We start from the raw sequence: 19,173 nt of genomic DNA, 5'->3' as shown, positions 1-19,173 counted from the left end.
GCCTGTTTGCAACACCTCTGCAGAGTGACTCAGTACTGCTCAAAATACCTGACATATTTATTTCTCTGGCCCAGCACCGTTCTGTCCCTATTCTTTTCCTATGTCCAAAAAAATTTTTTACTCTGTTTTCTGGAGAACACAGTTTACTTCAAAAGCAAAACAACAACATAAAATGGCTTCAAACTCCTGCATGGCTAGTAAAATGCTTAAGGGAAACCAAATTCCCTACACCAGGACCACTACTACTCTCATTACTAAAACTAAAGAATCCTTCATATACTGCCCTGGAAAGTCATTGCTACAGTAAGACAATCCTGATGATTCAACAATTTTGAAGAAGAGTCATCAGATCAACGATTTTTTAAACTTTTTTTTTTTTTAAAACTAATAGCACTGCTTTGTTATGATATTCCTATAAAAAGCAGTGCTTAAGAAAGAAGTAAGATCCTTTCTTCTGGGCAGTATAGGTCAAGCCTCACAGAAAACAGACTAATTAATCCCATTTGAGTGCAGTCAGAGCTGACCTCACACAAGTTTCACAGAAATACGCAAAAGCCTAAACAAGAAAAATGCAGATTAATAGAAGAGACTAAGACTTCAAATTCTTGTGGCTGATCAGAAGTTTCTTTTGTTATATCATTCTGCAGTGAAAAAAATGTAAATAAAATATCTACAGTCTCCTATTTTCCTAGATTCTAAATTTAACTAGATGGCTCAGAAAGCAGCAGATTATTCAAAAAGACCCTTCTGAGATACTGTCCTTTACTGCCAAGTTAGACTTGCACTTAAATACAACCACTTGGCAAATTACACCAAAGTGTTGTTTTGCTTAGACAAAAACAAAGAGACAATAAACTGGATTTAAGACAGGGCATTATTCTGACTTATGTCCAGTCTCTGCTTATAATTTGGTCAGATTTGGTTTAGTAATTATCCCTTAAAATACCAGAGGGTTCTGAAAGAGACAACAGTATTGTTCAATCCGGTTGTAAGCTAATAATGACAACAGAGCTGTTTCAGTTGTCCTTTGGTTTACATCCTTTACTAAAAGGAGATATAAAAAGATTCTAGAGAGAGGAAAAACAGTATCAAAATCTCTGGCTATAGCTCCTGAGGAGAGAAACCAACAGGGAGTTTTACCTTAAGCCAGAGCAGAAAAAAATTCTGATCTGCTAAGCACAGTAACAGCAACTAAACCAACAAACCTACAGAAAGGACTGTTTATTTACAGCTTCTGTAAGGTGGAACACAGACCTTTCAGTTGAAAAAGCTGGAATATTCTCTTGCTTTTGAATATGGAGGTCTGAACTGCTGAAAATAAAGCTTTATTCTAGTCATGCATAGTAATTCACTTATGAACTCCAGTCTATCAAACTCCAAAAATATCAAATATATTGTGTCTATATCAGACAATGTTTAAGAAAGAAAATTAGGAACTGGGAAAAGTATTGAAAAGCCAGAAACTACAAACAAAAAGAGGATATGAGATAAAGTCAGCAGTTTACATTTGTGCTTACCCCCTGTCCACCAGAACGTGGACATACATGCAAACACACACATTCTAGGCCAGTCTTGCAAACAGCAATCTATTTAAAACTGTGCATATTTGCCACTGATAGTGGCAATGATAGCCTGCAATAATATTCCCTGTAATAAAATCAATTCTGGGACTGTGAAATGCTTGCAATAAAGTCTAGAACTTGTGTGTTTGTTTTCCATGTTCAAACCAAAGCAAAAAAATGTAATTTACTTCAGGAGTCAGAGGATCCAAAGCATACTGACATCTCCCATGTCCACAGTTTGGCTGAGAACCTGGACTAAGTTTAGCCTTGAATCCAAAAAGATGAAATGTGGCAGCATATTAGACATAGGGTGGTCATTTGAACCTCTCCAGATGACATTATTTGTCATATTTGTACTGCTAGCAGGAGGGCCAAAACCACACCGAAGTAAAGAATTGTGACCATGACATTAGAATTAATTCACTTTACAGGCACCAGTGGATTGACCTTTGTTTCCTACAAACATGCCAGAATAATTTTACCAGTAGGCATTCTAGCAGGTAGTTGATTTTAAGCTATAGAAAACAAGTGGCAAATAGAAAAAAAGAAGAAAAAAGTTTGACAATACATTTGCATCATAATCCTCAAGAAAAAGGTAAGATGACAACAAAGTAAAGCATCTCTCTGACTCCTCTGAAACCTGTAAGACTAGGTTTGGGCATGTTTAGCAGATGTTGTCCATGAACAACATTGTACATTCTACCATTCCAGTAATAATAATGTTGTGAAATACAAATAGCACAGTCTTACCATTCACAGTTCAGCTGAGCAGAACTCATGACTGCACTATAACTCTTGAGAAACAAGGGAAGGTGTGGATTTCAGCAGAAACAGACAGCTGGAATAAATCACCCCTGTTCATCATACTTAGCTCTATTAAAGGCATATGTATCAAACATTCCCTCACTTATCCTTAATACCAAAAAAACCCCACGGAATTTTCATATCAGTAAGCCATAAACCTCATTCCAGGTAGTCTCTCTTGTATAATTACATAAAGCTTACTTTCTTGGTGAAAAAGTTAATAACCCTGAATATAGGTTTTAAATAGGGCCTTTGGGAAAAACAGGGCAAAATGAGTCAGTGAACTGCAGAAAGAGCTGAAAAGAGATGGACTGAGTTTGCACTCACTCTCTCACAAACCATCAAATTACTAGAAGCTTATCGGTTTGGCTAGATTTTCCGGTCTAGTTGAACACAAGCAGAAAAAGAAGAGTTACACTCCACATTCAGAAAATTCTCAGCTGAGTGCATTAAGCATCAACAAATTAAATTTAGGCTCTAGGACACAAAAAAAACCTGCCACATTAAAGTTTTCTGCCAAATACAATCCTTCAGGCTTTCTTAAGAGTACTGCAAACTGTAATTCCTTTCAAGAGAAGCCTTCACTTAATTGCAGAGACCTTAACTCAAGCCCAAGAATGCTACATTCAGGATAACCAGTCAATAATTTATTCATGTCCTAAGCTGACTGGTAAAGAGTTCCTCTACTTCATGACTGAAGGGCCACCATTTCCAGATCTTCAATCTACCTCCCTACATGTAAAATAATTAAACTTTCTATGTTTTTACCTTCTGGAGGTAACACTATGCTACCTCAGCAAGATTAAAGAGAAAACCAAAGATGCTTGACCTGCCCATAGGTGAGGATGATTCTGTTAACACAGCTATTAGACATGTTTCAGTAAACCTGCTACATATGGTATACTACAATTAACATTATGAATAGCAGCAGCAGCATTATAGAAATCAAAGTCACAGAATAATTAAGACTGGAAGACCTCTAGAGATCACCTAGTCAAACCTCCTGCCTAAAGCAGGCCTAATTTCAAAGTTACATCAGGTTGCCCAGTGCCTTGTCTTGTTGAGTTCTGAATATTTCCAAGGCTGTTTATCCCAGGGCCCTGTGCCAGTATTATTCCAGTCTTAGTGTAAATTTTTTTCTCCTTATATTTAGTTTGAATTTCACTCATTGCAACTTGTGGCTGCTGACTCTTTCCACTATGCTCCTCTGAGAAAAGCCTGTCTCTATCTTCTCTAACGCTTCTGGAGGTAGAAGACTACTAGAAGCTACTCCCTAGGTCTTTGCTTTTCCAGGCTAAGCAAACCCAGCTCCTTCAGACTCTCCTCATAAGATTTTTCTTTTCTAACAACTAGGACATCAGTGGGTGGCTATCTGCCTCCTGCTATTTTTGCAAAGGAGAAACCTCAGACTTTGGGATTTTTCAGTTTTAATTTTAGTTCCTACAGAAAGAAAGCATGCACACACCAACGTCCCATACACACACAGACATACTTGCTATTTGTTCTAGAGGATGAGGACAGAGGACAAACTTGCCTAGCAGCTGATACAAGAAATCCTTTCCATCTGCTTTATCACATTTCAGAATTACTCTCAGCCTGTGACAGAAAAAGAACAGGGACACAAGTCCTGATCTCCACTGGGTGCCTACATTTACCAGGGAAGAGACAAACTTTAAAAATCCATACAATAGTTAAAGACCTCTCTTTTGAAGAGAGACCTTAATTAAGCCAGATGACAGGCTGTCTTTACATTAAATGCCTTCAGGCACCCCACTTAGCCAGCCAGCCCAGATGCAATCCATTGTTGGCTTTCAGAGTCAGCAATACCCCCATGGTCCTGCTCCCATGTCAAAGGAGCACTACTGCAGCAGATCCCTTAGCACGGCCACAGCTCGGGAGGCAATCATGTGATGCCACACAACCAGCCCTCCCACAGCTGGCTTTCATGGAACAATGTTTCTCTCAGCTGAGCAAGAAACAAAACAAACAAAATGTTTGGATCCTTTTTTTTGGTCACACACCACACATAAACAAACAAAAAAATTCTAGTGTCAAAACACAGAAAGGAGAAGCCAACTTTTTGTTCCTCTCACAAGGAAAAAAGATCAGAAACAGCTGGTGATGCAGCCTATTGTACTATGCATATATTGCCATAAAATCCCCACCTGTGGCATGAATTACCAACACTCTAAGATACAAATTAACCTCAAGAAAACAGTCAGAAGTGCAGTCCCTTTCCCAGTTCTGCAGTAAATTTTACTCTCCTGACCCACACTTGTTTAGTGCTTCAGTAGCAACAATGACATTAAAGCAGAAAAAAGTCTGGACTACCATTCCGTTATTTCTTCCTCATGGTAGACATCTTCCAGTATGTAGCTAATCACTTTTTACCACTTCAGTGCTGGAAAGTCTATCTCCCCATCCGTATACAGCCAGGGACAGCCCCTGCTTTCTTCTCTGTTCCTACCACCACGTTCAGCCCATCAGCACATCAATCATCAGCCAAATTCAGAGAGAGATGGTTGTCTTTCACAGCTCTTACTCCTATATTTTTCACCATTGTGAGTCTGGGAAGAAAGGGATATACTCACACCTAGCTACTCTGGAATTTGACAGAGCAGTTAGTCAGTTGAGATATTTGACATCTTTTATTTAGAATCATTGTGCAGGTGGAAAGAAATTAACAATTCTGAAGCACTAAAGAGTAAGAAAACAACATTTCAGATTTATGTTTAAGGTTTTCCTGTTTGAATCAGTGCTGCAAATAAATAAAGCATGTGCAGTGTAAAAGCTAACTTTATCTTACCTGGGTTTCATGCAAATTTCATATTCAGTCCCCTACACAACAGCAACCCATATCTTTTCCTATTTATTGAAGAAATAATCCTGATTTAAACTCCTGATGTAAAACTGACAGAACCTTTAAAATCCATAATAATATTACAGTACAAAATTCAAGAAATCTTATACCTGCTCAAGTAACATTTCTAAATACAATGTAATTTGATTTCAGAACTATTGATATAGTTTTTCCTATAATTTCCAACTGAGGGCTTACTTACCACAGCTAATGATGAAGTTGCCATCATAAACTACCTTCAGGGCTAGCCCTGGCTAATTCCCAGTTCTATTGCAATTGTCTGATTCAGACAATACTTAAGGTATTTCATTTCTGACTGGCAAAGTGTAATAAATTAGGAAGCAGAAGTGACATCCCTTATCAAAACTTATCCCAAGTGTCTATTATTAGACCTGATCTCCAGACTCAGGTTTCAGAAGACAGTTTCATATCACTTTATTTAAATAATGGTAATACTTATCTGTTTGCAGGCTAGCATTTCAAAGCACGCATTGCCTAAATCTGCTTTGAATTTGTCCTTTGCATCTGCTATGATACTTCAAAGAAATTACTTCAATTAAGTTTAATTACTTCCTTCCATAGCTTTGGATACAGCCCTTATTATATTTCATTTGCCTTTCCTCATGGACTGCACAGAAAATAGAGGACTAACAAAAGCACAAAAACAAAGAAACTATTAAGCAAGTACATTACATATACATAAAAATACTGTACATGTATCACACTAATTAAGTTATTATCATAGTCTGCAATCTCATAAATGGAATAATAGGAGGGAACTTTTCACACAAGATCAGCAAAACCAGCCTCATTCTCTGAAGTTTTTAATACCTTTGTTACCTAATTTATAAATAGCTTCAAGTTCCTGAAAGGAAACAAGCCCATTAAAGCACAAAAATAGTTTATAGTTTTTACTCAAGAGTACATTAAAGAACATCATCCAGGAAGTGAGTCGGTTACCAATTACATTCCTCTGTACTCTGCTTGTCTAGTAGTTACAGAAGCATGCAAAATAGCTCTATCCTTTCTAGTCATCTGGAATGCCATACCCATGATTCGATATGGATCCTATAATCTCACTTTTTTTCCAACTACAGATGGTAGAAAACATGAGGTAAAGCAGTGGTAGTGCTATGCAGTAAAGCAATTCTTCCCATTTCGTTTGGATGAGGTCTCAAATATTTACTTGAGAAACAAAGCATAACTCATTTATATAAAATTGTTAATGACTATTTTGAACCCGGTTTAAAACAATCCTGTGTCCACTAAAGGGAAACACTAGATGAATATTATCATACCATTTCTGGCTCAAGCAATGTGATAACATTTAAAGGTCCCTTCCAACCCAAACCATACTATGAAAACAGACTTTTTGTTGTTGTTAGTAATAAAATACTGATAAACAATATAACTAACAATAAAGTGCACAGCTGTTTATGGAACCCTTTAGTGAGTAAAGAAACATATGACTACTCATCACACAGGTTGCTAGAGCTGCAGACCTTGAAGACTGAACAATTTCAAAACTCATTTTTGTTTGGTACAAAATAAGTATGTTTCCTCCCAGTAAATAATTTTGAAATCAATTGGATGTTAAAATTTTTATTAAACTTCAGTTCCACACACACCCCAACCAAGCAGACTTCCCGCGGTGTTATCTGAACTACTGATGAGTTTTCCATTTTCCTTCTTACAAGGATGTTTATTTCCATAAATGGATTACGTTTTCCCATAAATTGCTTTACAGCACTTTCATGCAATGCTTCAGAAGACACTTTATAAATACAACAACAGTGGCTTAATGGTGCCATTAACAAATCATGACAAGCCATGGTACCTTGCCTTGAGGCCCAGAAGGAAATTCAACTCTCTGGCCTTATTAACAAGGGGCTGAGGACTTCCTTTTGAGAGCAAGATTTGGCAAACAGACAGAAAAAACTAAAAGGGAGCAAGTCTGTCAAATTCAATTTTCTTTTCAGTGTCACTGATAATGTTTTCCTGCAGATTTTGAAGATAAAAGCAGCTACAAACCATTTCCATATGTCTGTGACCTGCATGATATCTGCCTTTTGGGGGATGCACTGTTCACTGTACAATCGTTCCTCACTGCAATGGCCTCAGGCAGATTTGAAACTGATGATCAGAGGTAAAAGGTAAAATAAGAATTTGTAGCTCTAACAGCTCTTGCAGTTTGCATTCAGAACAAGTACACCAAAGTCAGCTTCTCCCACTGGAATCAATGAATGGTAAGCAGTAATAAAGTCTCATGCAAGACCTCAGTGGGGAAAAAACACAGTCAATCTTCTGGTTAATTCATAAGTGACATCAAGCATAACATTAGTTATAGCAAATACTGAAAGCTGAATTTTCAGAAACATTCATTCTCCAACCCTCACCTAAAATACCAGACACACCAAGAGGCAAAGAAAGCCATGCAAGCAAAGCTTTAATGAAATGCCGGATGAGCTTCACCTCACATACCTCAAAAGCACAAGCACCCCCAGGAGACGGCAGATGAACTAACACACATCCTTCCAGACACATGGTCAAACTTGGAATACCTATGGGATTTAGTAAAACAACAGGAAACAAAATATCTGCAGAGGCCAGCAAGATGCATGACCACAAGCAATTTTAATATTCTTTCTTTATTTGACAGACATTCAGTATCACTCTTTCAATAAAGACCAACTACAGTGCAGTCACTGTTGTCTCTTGCTCCTGTAGGATCCAGCAAGGAAAAATTTAGTCTTATTTGGCCACATTATACAACAAACTGAAGTAGAGTGGACTTCAAATGGCTTCTTCAAGATCTCTGACTGATACAATTATTGGTAATCATTCTTTTAATTCAAAAAATTCATCTGTAGGACACAGTGATAGAAATAAAATCTATGATCTTCAGATATACAAAGCAGAAAAGAACCAAAAACATTTTAGGAATATAGATTATATATACACCCATATGCTGAATAAGAGACCAATTCTGAAGAAATAACGGGCCTAAAAGCATAAATCCAAGAGACATGGTCACTAACTCTCTATTAGGCTGTTTGAGTACAATTACTATCTAAAACTATAGCATTAGTGCTATTAGAATACACTCCTCCTTCCTAAATAATTCAGATCTACCTACAGTCAAATGTAAATGTTAAGCAATGCAATTATTTTGTGGTACCTGGAGTTTGTTTAGGACTGCAGGTGGGCAGGTGGTGGCATATACAGACAGGGAGATGGCCCAGGGGAATTGTTCAAAGGTAGCAAAGCTAGATAGCATGCAGCCAGCTCAGCTGATCATAACTGGGAAAAGTTACAGAGGTATCTACATGTTTGGGACAAACAGTGATCTCCGTCAGGACTAGATGAAGTATGGAACAACTCCCTTTCTCCTTTCTAGGCTCACTAAAACCATATTCCAGTGCTCAGAAGGCACCAATTTATCAGACTGGACAAGGGGACTTGACGCCTCTCTAACTCAGGGCAGCAGGGCACGGACATATTAAAGCTGGATTTTTGCTACAGAGCTTCCCATTTAGTTTCTCTTCCCATTTAAACAGCAAATAGATCTAGGCTAGCCTTATTGCCTATACATTAGTAAGCAGCCTCCTACTGAAGGGCAGACAATTAAAGTATGGACTACTACTACTGCAGGAAATTTTTTGGTAGTAGTACCCACATAAAGATTTCCTGACCCCTTGCAGGCTACTCTCATGCTTACACCACCTCCTCAGCTGGGCCCAACGCAATCTCTGCAATACTCAAGAAACTAATTAATCTCAAAAATAACCCTCTGGAAAGCAAAAAGAGTTATTCTAATCCAGCTCCATTTTCTGCTTACGTTACCACAGCCCCACATACAGCTATGCTGGCACAACAGAGGGGAGAGCGAGTAGCTGTAGGTGGCTCTTCAGAGGTGCCAGTCTCTGAAGCCAGAGTTACGCTGAGGAAAAGGCGAGAGGCGTTGTTCCCTGGGACAGCGACCACACGTTGATTATCTGGCTCTTGGATTACACATTTGGCCCTGGGATCTGGGTCTGTTCTTGCGGTTAAGGCAGCGGTTACAGGCAAGGAGACCAAGTACCTATATTTAGTAATCTCAAGAGGAAGTGTGGTTAGATGGGGGAAGCTTCTATGGCATTTCAACGTCCTCAGTTCTCCAATTTCATCTGAAGTGACCTGGTAAAACCACTAAGATATATTTCATTAAACCAATTAAGGTGAGTGGGCAAGTGGCAGCAAACACGAAGGAAAAACATAGTATGAATGGCATTTCATAATAAGGGTTGTGAACTGCAGAGACAGACTGCCAGGTCTCAGTAACAGGTACAGAGCAGTTAGCACTGGCTGAGAGAACATGCACGCTAAAGTAAGGATACAGTTCAAGAAGTACTCCTAAAGATGCCATTTCTTTTATCTTGTTTGAAATGTCCAGTGGCTCTTTTCCCATTTCCCTACTCAAAAAACCCATTTAGTAGGGTTAAACTAATTTTTCTGTAAAAATATTTTATGCCCTGTGGAAGGAAATGAAAAAAAGATAGAAGAGGGATAGAAAGACATGCAGAGACAGCTGTCTGACATTCTCTCATTAATCATATGGAAAAAAAGTTACAAAAGTTTTTCTTTTGGCAAAATTTCCATATTCCAATTACAAAAGATGTGTCTCCAACCAGTTTTTTTCCCCCACGCTACACATTCCACAGCTCCCAAGGATCCCACAGGAGAATGAGTCAGTCTCATTCTCCATTCCTTTTTTTGAAATGCGAAGGCTTCTTTTTTTGTCTCCACGTAAGAAGCACTAATAGAAAGCTCTCTTCTGTTAACAGTTATTACCTGACTAGCTTGCCACAGATAAACGCAAACACAGGAAAATTACAATATATCAGCTGACATGCAGTAACTTGTAAATAACTTATTCACATGGCTGAGAGGACCAATCTAGAAAAGTTTAGTAAAACTGTAATGAATTTTAATAATCACATAAGCCCCAGCAGGGATACAAGTAAACTGGAATTAGAATCTTTATTTCTCTGCCAAATCAGAACAAACAAAATCATACAGAAACTTTTTTCAAGTGTAACTGCATCCCACGGCAGAACACAGCACATTAAAACATGAAAGCCTTCTAGCCTTTTTGGATTAATCCAAAAAATAAAGTGACTTCCACTCATGAAGAAGGGCCAGATCTTAGGAATTTAGAGGAGTACATACATAAACCGCAAGAACATAATTTCATAATCTAATGTAAAATAATAATTATTAAAAGTACACCAGGTGGTGTTCTACTGGCCTCAATAGGTTTGTAATAATACCGATATGTATACTAAAGAGCTAATGAATACACATTGTTATTTCTTAAATGTACTACCATCCCATCATTCCAAGAAGAAAATTATGTTCAAATCTGAGTAAACAATAGATTTGGAAGAAACTAAAAACTGATGATTAACAAAAGGTTGTGAAACTTGCAAGGAAAAAAAGTGGTTTCTGGCTTTTCCTATTTCAAATTAAAACACCAAACCTCATGGAATGACATCTCATGTCGTTACATGCTCAGGAGGGCATTTCCTTTGCCAAAGACCAGGCAAACTTTTGCTAGTATTGAGATTATATATAATTTTAAGGAAAAAAAATTTAGAAAGAGACAGAAGATACCTAATCTTACACCAAACCAACATGCAAGGAATGCATCATTAGAAGAGACAGGATCTATAAATAATTCATTCTGCATTTCTTCTGTACAAATTGCTATTCCCATGAAATAAACATGTTTTTCTGATTACTTCCAACTGCTCCACACCTGCATCTTACCTGCCTAGGCTAGCATTCCACTGCCTATTGTTAATGCAAATTGCTGCAAAATATACCTTTCATAAGAAGCTACTGCTAATAATTAAATGAAGCAAGTGTGGTGCTCCCATGTTAATTTTAAAATGTCATACATGCTGTACAGATATACAAGAGCTGCTTAATAGGACTGCCTTTAGACGACACAAGCCATTACTCCTGAACCTCATCACTTACAAGATTTCATCTCTCAAACCCTTCCATTCCAGTTCCTGCCTCACCTTTGTTCTTCTCAATAGCAAAGATGAAAAAGGACATCCAGCATGGTATTTTATCCAATTTCAAATACATAAACTGAGAATTACCATGTTTTCCAGGTGCTTCTGCTAAAACGATCAGAGGCAAAATAACTGTCATTATTTTAAATACAAACTCCATTTATATAAATTTTGTACTGATAACAAAATTTCAGTTGGTTGACTGATTTTAAAAAATAAAGAAAAATAGTACAGCTATACGGCTCTTGAAAAGCATATGAACGCACCAATATATCTTACTTGATAAAACTTGTGACACTACTGTCAAAATCATATTTGTAATAGTGTAAAGGCAATATTTGCATAAATATTGGGTGTTCTTGAAGGGGGGAGGAGTGCAGAGAAGATTCAGTTCAATATTTAACATTGTCTGAGATGACACAGAGCAATTCACACCTCATCCAGCCATGTTTTATTCTGTCCTCAGGCTCAGAAACACAACATGCAATACAATCACATCTCCTTTTTTAGGCAAAGTTCCCATTCTGCAGAAACCAATGAATCCACTGGAAAAGTGGTGGTCTTCCTTATCTCAGCAGTGCATGGGTTATTTACAAGAACCACCACAAAAAATGCAGTAGATGCAGTTTTTTTCTCCAACAGGAATAGCAAATTCATCCCATGAGTGTTGATGCTGACAACAGTGAGGCAACTGCTCCCTCAGCTTTAAGAGATGACAGTGCCCAAGGCAGAGTTTTACCTTATTTCTTGGGAATACATCCAATAAATGGAGTCGCCTTTACCCACCTTATTTACAGATCCCCACAAAGATCAATTCTTCCTAGCTCCTGGAGAGAAGTCTCAAATACTACCAAGATAAAATACACCTTCACCTCTTCTTTGTTACGTACGTGCACACTTCTATGCTATGAATCAGACCATGGATGGAGAGCAACTGGTAGGCAGAAGAAAGTATTGAGAAAGCGTCATGGATAACAACCACAAAATAAACCATCAGTTTAATATCTGAAAGTCAAACTAGAAATCTAGAATAAATTGACAACCAATAATTTAATTTTTCTTGCACAGAATAGCTCTTTATTTTACTGTGAAAGCTGTTCTGGGGAGGAGATTGGTCCAAAAATTATATTCATCCAATAACCACCAGGAAGATAAAGAAATTTACTTTCCATTCCATGTGTGAGCATTTGACCTTTCCCTTCCTAACAAATACACAGAAAACTTTTTTTCCTCTCCTTTAAGCCACACACAAAAAAATCCCTCTTAAAAAAGTCAACCTGCTGCATAGATATTGCTTCCTTTGGAAAAGATGAAAGAATAAACCCTGGACTCCAATACTACACTTCTGGAAGATGCATAGATACTGCTGGAATGAAACATGGCAAAGGGAGAGAAAAAAAGCTGAAAGCTCCGCCTTTTCAAATTAACTGCACAGATGTTGTGATTATTATGACTAAAACCTAAAAAATAAAATAAGAAATGGGATATTTTAAGCTGCATTTCAGACCCCCTTAAAGTAACCATGAATGTTTAGTTACTGCCAGAAAACAAGGTATGCTTTCCTTTTGGCTTCCATCTTACCAGAAATAAGTAAGAACGCATCTGTCCTATATCTCCAGGGGGTTGATATGTTACATCAATGTATAAGAATTTGTCGCTTCCTATGATGTTTTATGTCACACTATGACATGCCAAGTTATCTGGCATTCATACATGTCAAAATCAAAACTGAAAAAAATGAGCAAGACAAAACACTGAAGCTCACACACAAGTCTACAAAGAAGCTGAATTTTGATAAGATTACCTTTAACATGCAATTCCATACCTGTGATAATGTGCACAACAACTGTGTATCCCTGGCGGGGGGGAAGCCTAAAACATCTGGATGGCACATGCTTCATTGCTTAAAGATGAACTGCAGAACAAAAACCTTTTCCCCGTTACTGCTTTATCACACAACTACTTAGATGTAAAACTCTGAGACAGTTCCTAATTTCATGCTGGTTTTGTGGTTTTAATTTTTACACCTCTAATGAATTCAGACAGGAAACTCCAGTTTTAAATCAACTGAAGCATGCTTACACTGGAGATTGTTTTGGTTTAGCTACATGGACATCAAAATTCAACCAAAGCAAGTCCTCTTGTAGGACTAGACTGCTGTCTCCTTCTGCTTGGGTGAGGGCTATTATATTATCTTTAAAGTATAATTAGTTTAAGATCATTGCAAGCAAGAATGAAAACTGGTTTTATACTTAGAATTTCATTTTCCTTACATTTTCAGTAAGTCAACATAATAAATAACACATTACAAAATTCCATGTACTACATAAAATCTTACATGGTAGTTAAGCACCACTGGACCACGGTACAGCAAATCCTAGCCCTGAACATTGCCGGATTCATTAATTCATCTTCATTCACTCTGGAGCAATTTAGAGGTAAACAATGTAGAGCAACAAAAACCAAGTCTTTTATTTAGAAACAGAATCATTTTTAGAAATGTATTTAAAATAGAAATATCCAATGTAGAAGGAGCATCAGAAAGAATTAACTATGGAGTTTTGCTAGGTAAGGGGGAGGAGGAGGCAAAAAATCAGTCATAGCAAATAAGGATGGAGTGATCCAACAAGAAACCTGTTTACTGCCTCAGAAATCCTGATTCTTTTCTGTAACTCCTTGTTGCATCTGCCTGTTACTTTCCAACTCATTGGTGCATACCTCATAAGGGGCACCTTTGCATATTTACACCTTCCATCCCTAGAGATATAACCACATGCTCCTAGGAATTACCCCAGTTACAGCAGAAATACCACAGCCCACAAAACCATTGATCATCAGGTTAAGACAGGCCTAGAAGAGAGTTTGCATTACAGTGAACCTGCAGCAAATTTAGATGTTGCTGTGAAATGACCCATCAGCTGGGCATCTTCCCATGATGAGGGGAGGTCACCTTTTTTCCTTTCCACAGGATCTCTCCATCTCTTGTCATGTCAGAGGAAATAGCACAGCATGAGAATCAAACAGGATCCAGGTACAATCCTCAGCACAGGAAACTGGATGGATGCCATGCATAAACATTGCTGCAGTCAATTTAACAGTCAAAGCAGTATGTGAATTATCTTGGACCCCATTCAAGCAGGATATAGGGGTCATCTCTATGGAAGGCCTTGCATCCTGCAAATCACTAGCAGCAAATGGAATTATGGTGAGACACAAAGCCTACCCTGCAAAACAGAGCATAACTGAAACAAGGAATGTGCTTCTGATCACGTAGAAACTTGGGACGAAATAGCTACAATCTCCATCACGTACGTAGGGGTTTAAAAAAAAAAAATGAATTAATAACTTAAGTATCCAAAATGACAAACATCCAAACACCACGATCAGATCCTTTTAGACCTTCTGCCTCTCCCCTCTGAACAGCTACTTGCCAGGGTGGAAAATTTGATATAATGAGATCAGCTTTGCTATTTTAGTCTCAAAAGTGCAGATGGAGCATATGCCTGCAGATAGTAATGTTATCTGTATTACTGCAGTGTTTGAGGACCCCAGTCAGACGCAGGCCGTTGAACACTCAGAGAAAACTCAAAGAAAATGCATGCCAAAACCAGTTTACCATGTGAACTAAGGGGAAAATGCAATCTGTGGATTTAATTAAACCATCTGAGATAATCCCAGAGAGGGAACATGCAGAACAATCATAGGTGAATGCATAGGTATGGTCAACTTTGACAGCATCCTACAGAAAACTGTTACAAGCATGTGCTGAAGGGTTTTGTTTGGTTGAAACCTGTAAGTTACACTTTGCAAAACTGTTATTTCGATCTACTTAGAGGAAAAAAAAATATTAAAGAAGCCACAGGTTTTAATTGGCCACCTGATTACTGTGCAAGAAGAACTCACAATCAGCTGTGATAATAAGAACATTGCCTCACATTATACAAATACTATTAGACCACAGAATTTCACCGAAGGTTTCAACTCACTTGTGATCTCTGCTGGTAGAAGTTCATGTCCATTTTATAGGCACATGAAAACTCTTTTGTTCACTGCATTGTAAATACACAGCACACAAAACAGAAGGAAACCTATCTAGATTTCACATTTAGTCGTCACTGTATGGGCTCATCACACATGGACTTTTTTTATTAAATTCCAACACATTAAGCCTACACAGTTAAAATTGTACATGATGACAACATAATCCACCTCCACCATCTTCTTCAAAACGTCCATTTAAAAAAAAGAGTTCGTAAAAAGGGGAAGACATAATCCCATACAAAGGGAAGCATGTGTGAACTAAGTTACCTGTTCTATTTGCTTTAAAATATCATGATCCAGTCCTCAGTGGGGGATATCAACATTTTAGAGAATATCATTATCATTCATAGTGTAAGACAATAGGTACACTGAAGTATCATTTTGCAGTTATGTAAAAACTTTGTTTCTTTGAAGTAATGAATAACATCTGTCATCATTTAAAGGGTTAATGGTTGATACAGTGTAAGTTAGGGAGTTCAACATCTTTAGGGATAATAGTGACTACATAAATAGTAATCACTGTTAATCTAGTAATCAGCAAGGTGGCACATAGCTACCATAGTAACAAGCATAAAATCAACTGCTTCCAAGGAATGCCTACACTTCACTCAGCTACTCTGCCCTGATTTTTAATGACATGATGGAAAAATAAAAACGCATCCTGCATCTTAGAACTTGCCTCTTTCCCTGCATTTCCTCAACAGAAGAAAGAATTTGCAGAAGAAGAGAGTTTCACTAGTTTTAATAAGAATGTCCCACTACTGATTGGGAGACAAAGTTTCTGAAGCCATGATCAGCAACAGCCCCACCAGTCTTACCTAGGGAGAGTGCACGACAAACACCACAGAAACGGCACACACCCTAGGAAGAATCACCTTCCCAAATATTTCTACGAGGGCTAGTATTGCAGTAGTCATAGTAAAAGAAGGTCTTGGTATCTAAAGATTATACACTTTTTCTAATATGCTCTAACCATTGTAACTCCGATTAATTATTAATAGCCACCTCAGTTCTTTGCATTTTATAGACATGTCTATCCAATGTCATTTATATTAATATCTCACACATACAGAACTTCAACATTCCACAAGTGTCGGTATCTGGGGGGGGCGTGTATTTAAAAATCTAGGAACAGAGGCAGGGCAACCCAGAAGGCAGAGCCAGAGAGGCACTCAGGGCTGAAGTGGCAAGGATGCACAGTGATTCTGGCTTCCTACCTACACTGTGCCACCACCTAGTTAATATCTATACCTATAGCACAGATTATTTTGTGTGTGTGTGTTTCCATACAGGCTACTGACTGAATAAAGAAGATAGGACAAACCTAAGGAAGAAGGGTGTAACTAACAGGTTTGTATTTTCAGTAAAGAATTAGGCTGGCATCACATCAAATATGCATATTATTCTGAATTTCCTTGTTATGGTAAAAGCTTGAGTACCTGTAGGCATTACATTAAAAACTTATACACCGTTAAGTATCTTGATCTAGACATTTAAATTACTCCTGTGGGATGTCTGTCCAGCCTGCCTTATGGCAAAGCTAATCTTCACATATCTATTTCACTTTTTATCCTTGCACCTGCCTGTATTAACAAGATTAAGAATTAAGCTGGCAGAGGGCTGGCTGTCAAGGAATACCAATTTATCTATTGATTTAATCATCAGAATTACAACCAAATGGAGCTCAAGGCCTGGGCAAAGGGAAGGTGTTTATTGTGTTATAATTCAAACTCTAAAAGGAAGGCCCTGCAGAAGTCATCCTTGTGGCAGGCTGTGTCACCAGACAGAGGTAACAAGTGGGGGGGGGAAAGAGACACTGGAGTTTTTTTGTAAAAGGATATTCTTATTTAACTGTTAGGGACAGTTTTGCATGCGATCTCTCCACATAGTCAAAAAAAAAAAAAAAGAAATTCCATCTTCTGGATCACTTTCAGATCCAAGTAAAATTATTCAGGGAGCGTTTAAAAAGGAGTACACATGCTTATCTTTGTGAAGCCAGGCTCCATTCACAGAGCTCATATCTCCCTATCCCAAGTCACAACTTAACTCTGAATTGCGTCAGTGCTGTCTGCTTAAAGGAGTTTGTACCACCTATCTCCAAGCAGAACCTGCTAGTTCAGGGAAGTTTCTGCACTTGAGGCAGACTTTGCCATATTTATTAATATAAGCTGCCACAACCTACATTCTCACAAAAGAAAATTCAAAGAACATCCATGTATCACAGACCCACTAGTAGAGAATGAATTGAAAGGGAAAAACAGTGCAGCAAAATAAGTCGCTTTTAAAGCTGAACACCCAAAAAAAGTGATAAGAATTAGATTCAAGGAGACACATGAATGTTTATTATTTGGGGACCGCTTTGAAGCTTTGCAATTTACCCATTTTGCTGATATGTGAAGGCAACTGCTATGAGAGGCCATCCCAAAGTTTGAGATAATCAACCCTTTGTTAGAAGATCAGACTGAAAATAACAAAGCATTCACAGATCAGTTTTATTTACTAAAAGGAGCGCAAATGTATTCAAAATGTACACAGAAAGGAGCAAGGCAGATAGCAAACAAATCTGAAACAAACCACTTTCAAACCAAGCACAGGAGAGTGACTCCCTGCATGTGACAACACTGTAAGGAAACAAACGCTGTTTGTTCTCAACTGACTGCACTTCCGCCTCCTCCCCTTTCATTCAATACTTAGTGCTAGTGATGCTCCCTCCATCTCCACGACATGCTTGTTGCAAATACTTTTATCTTGGTGAGGAAAGCAGGCTGGAGAAGGCATATGATCACACGGTAAGTTTACGCTTATATTTGCTGGCGTCAAGGGGAAAATCCCTCCATCAAATATGCCACTTAATTAGCAAATGCGATTATATGCTAAGTATAATTGTGTGGAGCATGTGGATTTTGGGTAAATTCAGCAGAGGAGTGTGTGCTTAAGGAGCAACTGGGACAGCTGTGTACATCTGCAACCTTTGCTTTAAAAGCAGTAAATGCTGCACGGTCAGAAAAAAAAAATAACTTCCCCCGTTTTGTCCTTTGTACTGGAAGTCTGTTGCCCGAATGCTATTGCTCCTGAAGGAATTCAGCTCAAAGTCAGCTGAAACAACCAGAGCCCCTCACCCCCTCCTATTATTCGGTACACAGTTTCCTTCCCGCTAGCTCGCAGTTCTGACAATGCAGGGAAAAAGGAAAAGAATGGCAGAGGGAAGCAGAGCACAGCTATACGTTGCAGAATCTCTCCATATTCATTTGCCAGACAAAGCCAGTATTCAAAAAGACAATGAAGATGCAATAGGACCACACTGAATCCATGCCTCTGAACAGCGAGGGGCTCTCTAACAATGCATTCAAGCAACAGATAGAGATTTACCTTCAAAATGCAGGCCATGTTCTTTCTCTATCCTTCCTACCACAGAGCAGCAGGATTCTACTTTGTGAGCAGCAGTTCCAGTGTCAGGCAAAAGGCTGGTAGAGCTGCAGAACTGCTAGAGCCTACATTCCTGTAGATCCAAATAAGGGTACCACGCATCCAGGATCCGTTAGTCATATTAGTCTTTTTATGCCCCGTTTGTTCCACCCATCAGCTCCTGCCACTGGCTGGGAGCCAGCCCGGTACCTCCCCTCTGTCACATGACCCAGTTTGATTCATGGCTCCAGCATGTTTTTTTGTAAGCTCCAGGACGCTCTCGCACAATACTATACGTACGAATGGCAATCTATACCTTGCAGATGTTTTGCAATGGTTGGAAATCAAGCTGTGTGTTTATAATTAATCCCTGTGCAACTCTCTAAATGTTCTCAGGAGACAGTTGCTGCCAGTTGGTCAGAAAAGTCCAAACTCCCTC

The 19,173-nt window shown here is 38.4% G+C and overlaps 1 protein-coding gene across 7 annotated transcripts in view; it reads right to left on the bottom strand.

Annotated features, from left to right (window-relative positions):
* ST6GALNAC3 (ST6 N-acetylgalactosaminide alpha-2,6-sialyltransferase 3) overlaps positions 1–18,906 on the bottom strand; it is a 225,800-nt gene extending 206,894 nt beyond the window's left edge. For all 7 annotated transcript variants that reach the window (XR_012629846.1, XM_074876307.1, XM_074876309.1 and 4 more), the window contains exon 1: positions 18,699–18,906. Coding sequence is in view for 1 of the 7 variants with exons in the window: in XM_074876312.1 (XP_074732413.1) it covers positions 18,699–18,716 (18 nt within the window). In the remaining 6 variants the exon portion in view is untranslated. The remainder of the gene's footprint in view (positions 1–18,698) is intronic.
* Between the last annotated feature and the right edge of the window lie 267 nt (positions 18,907–19,173).

Source organism: Strix uralensis, chromosome 8 (genome assembly GCF_047716275.1).
Source record: "Strix uralensis isolate ZFMK-TIS-50842 chromosome 8, bStrUra1, whole genome shotgun sequence".
Taxonomy (NCBI): Eukaryota; Metazoa; Chordata; class Aves; order Strigiformes; family Strigidae; genus Strix; species Strix uralensis.
Note: the sequence above shows the minus strand (reverse complement) of the source record. Positions and strands in the feature narration are given on the sequence as shown.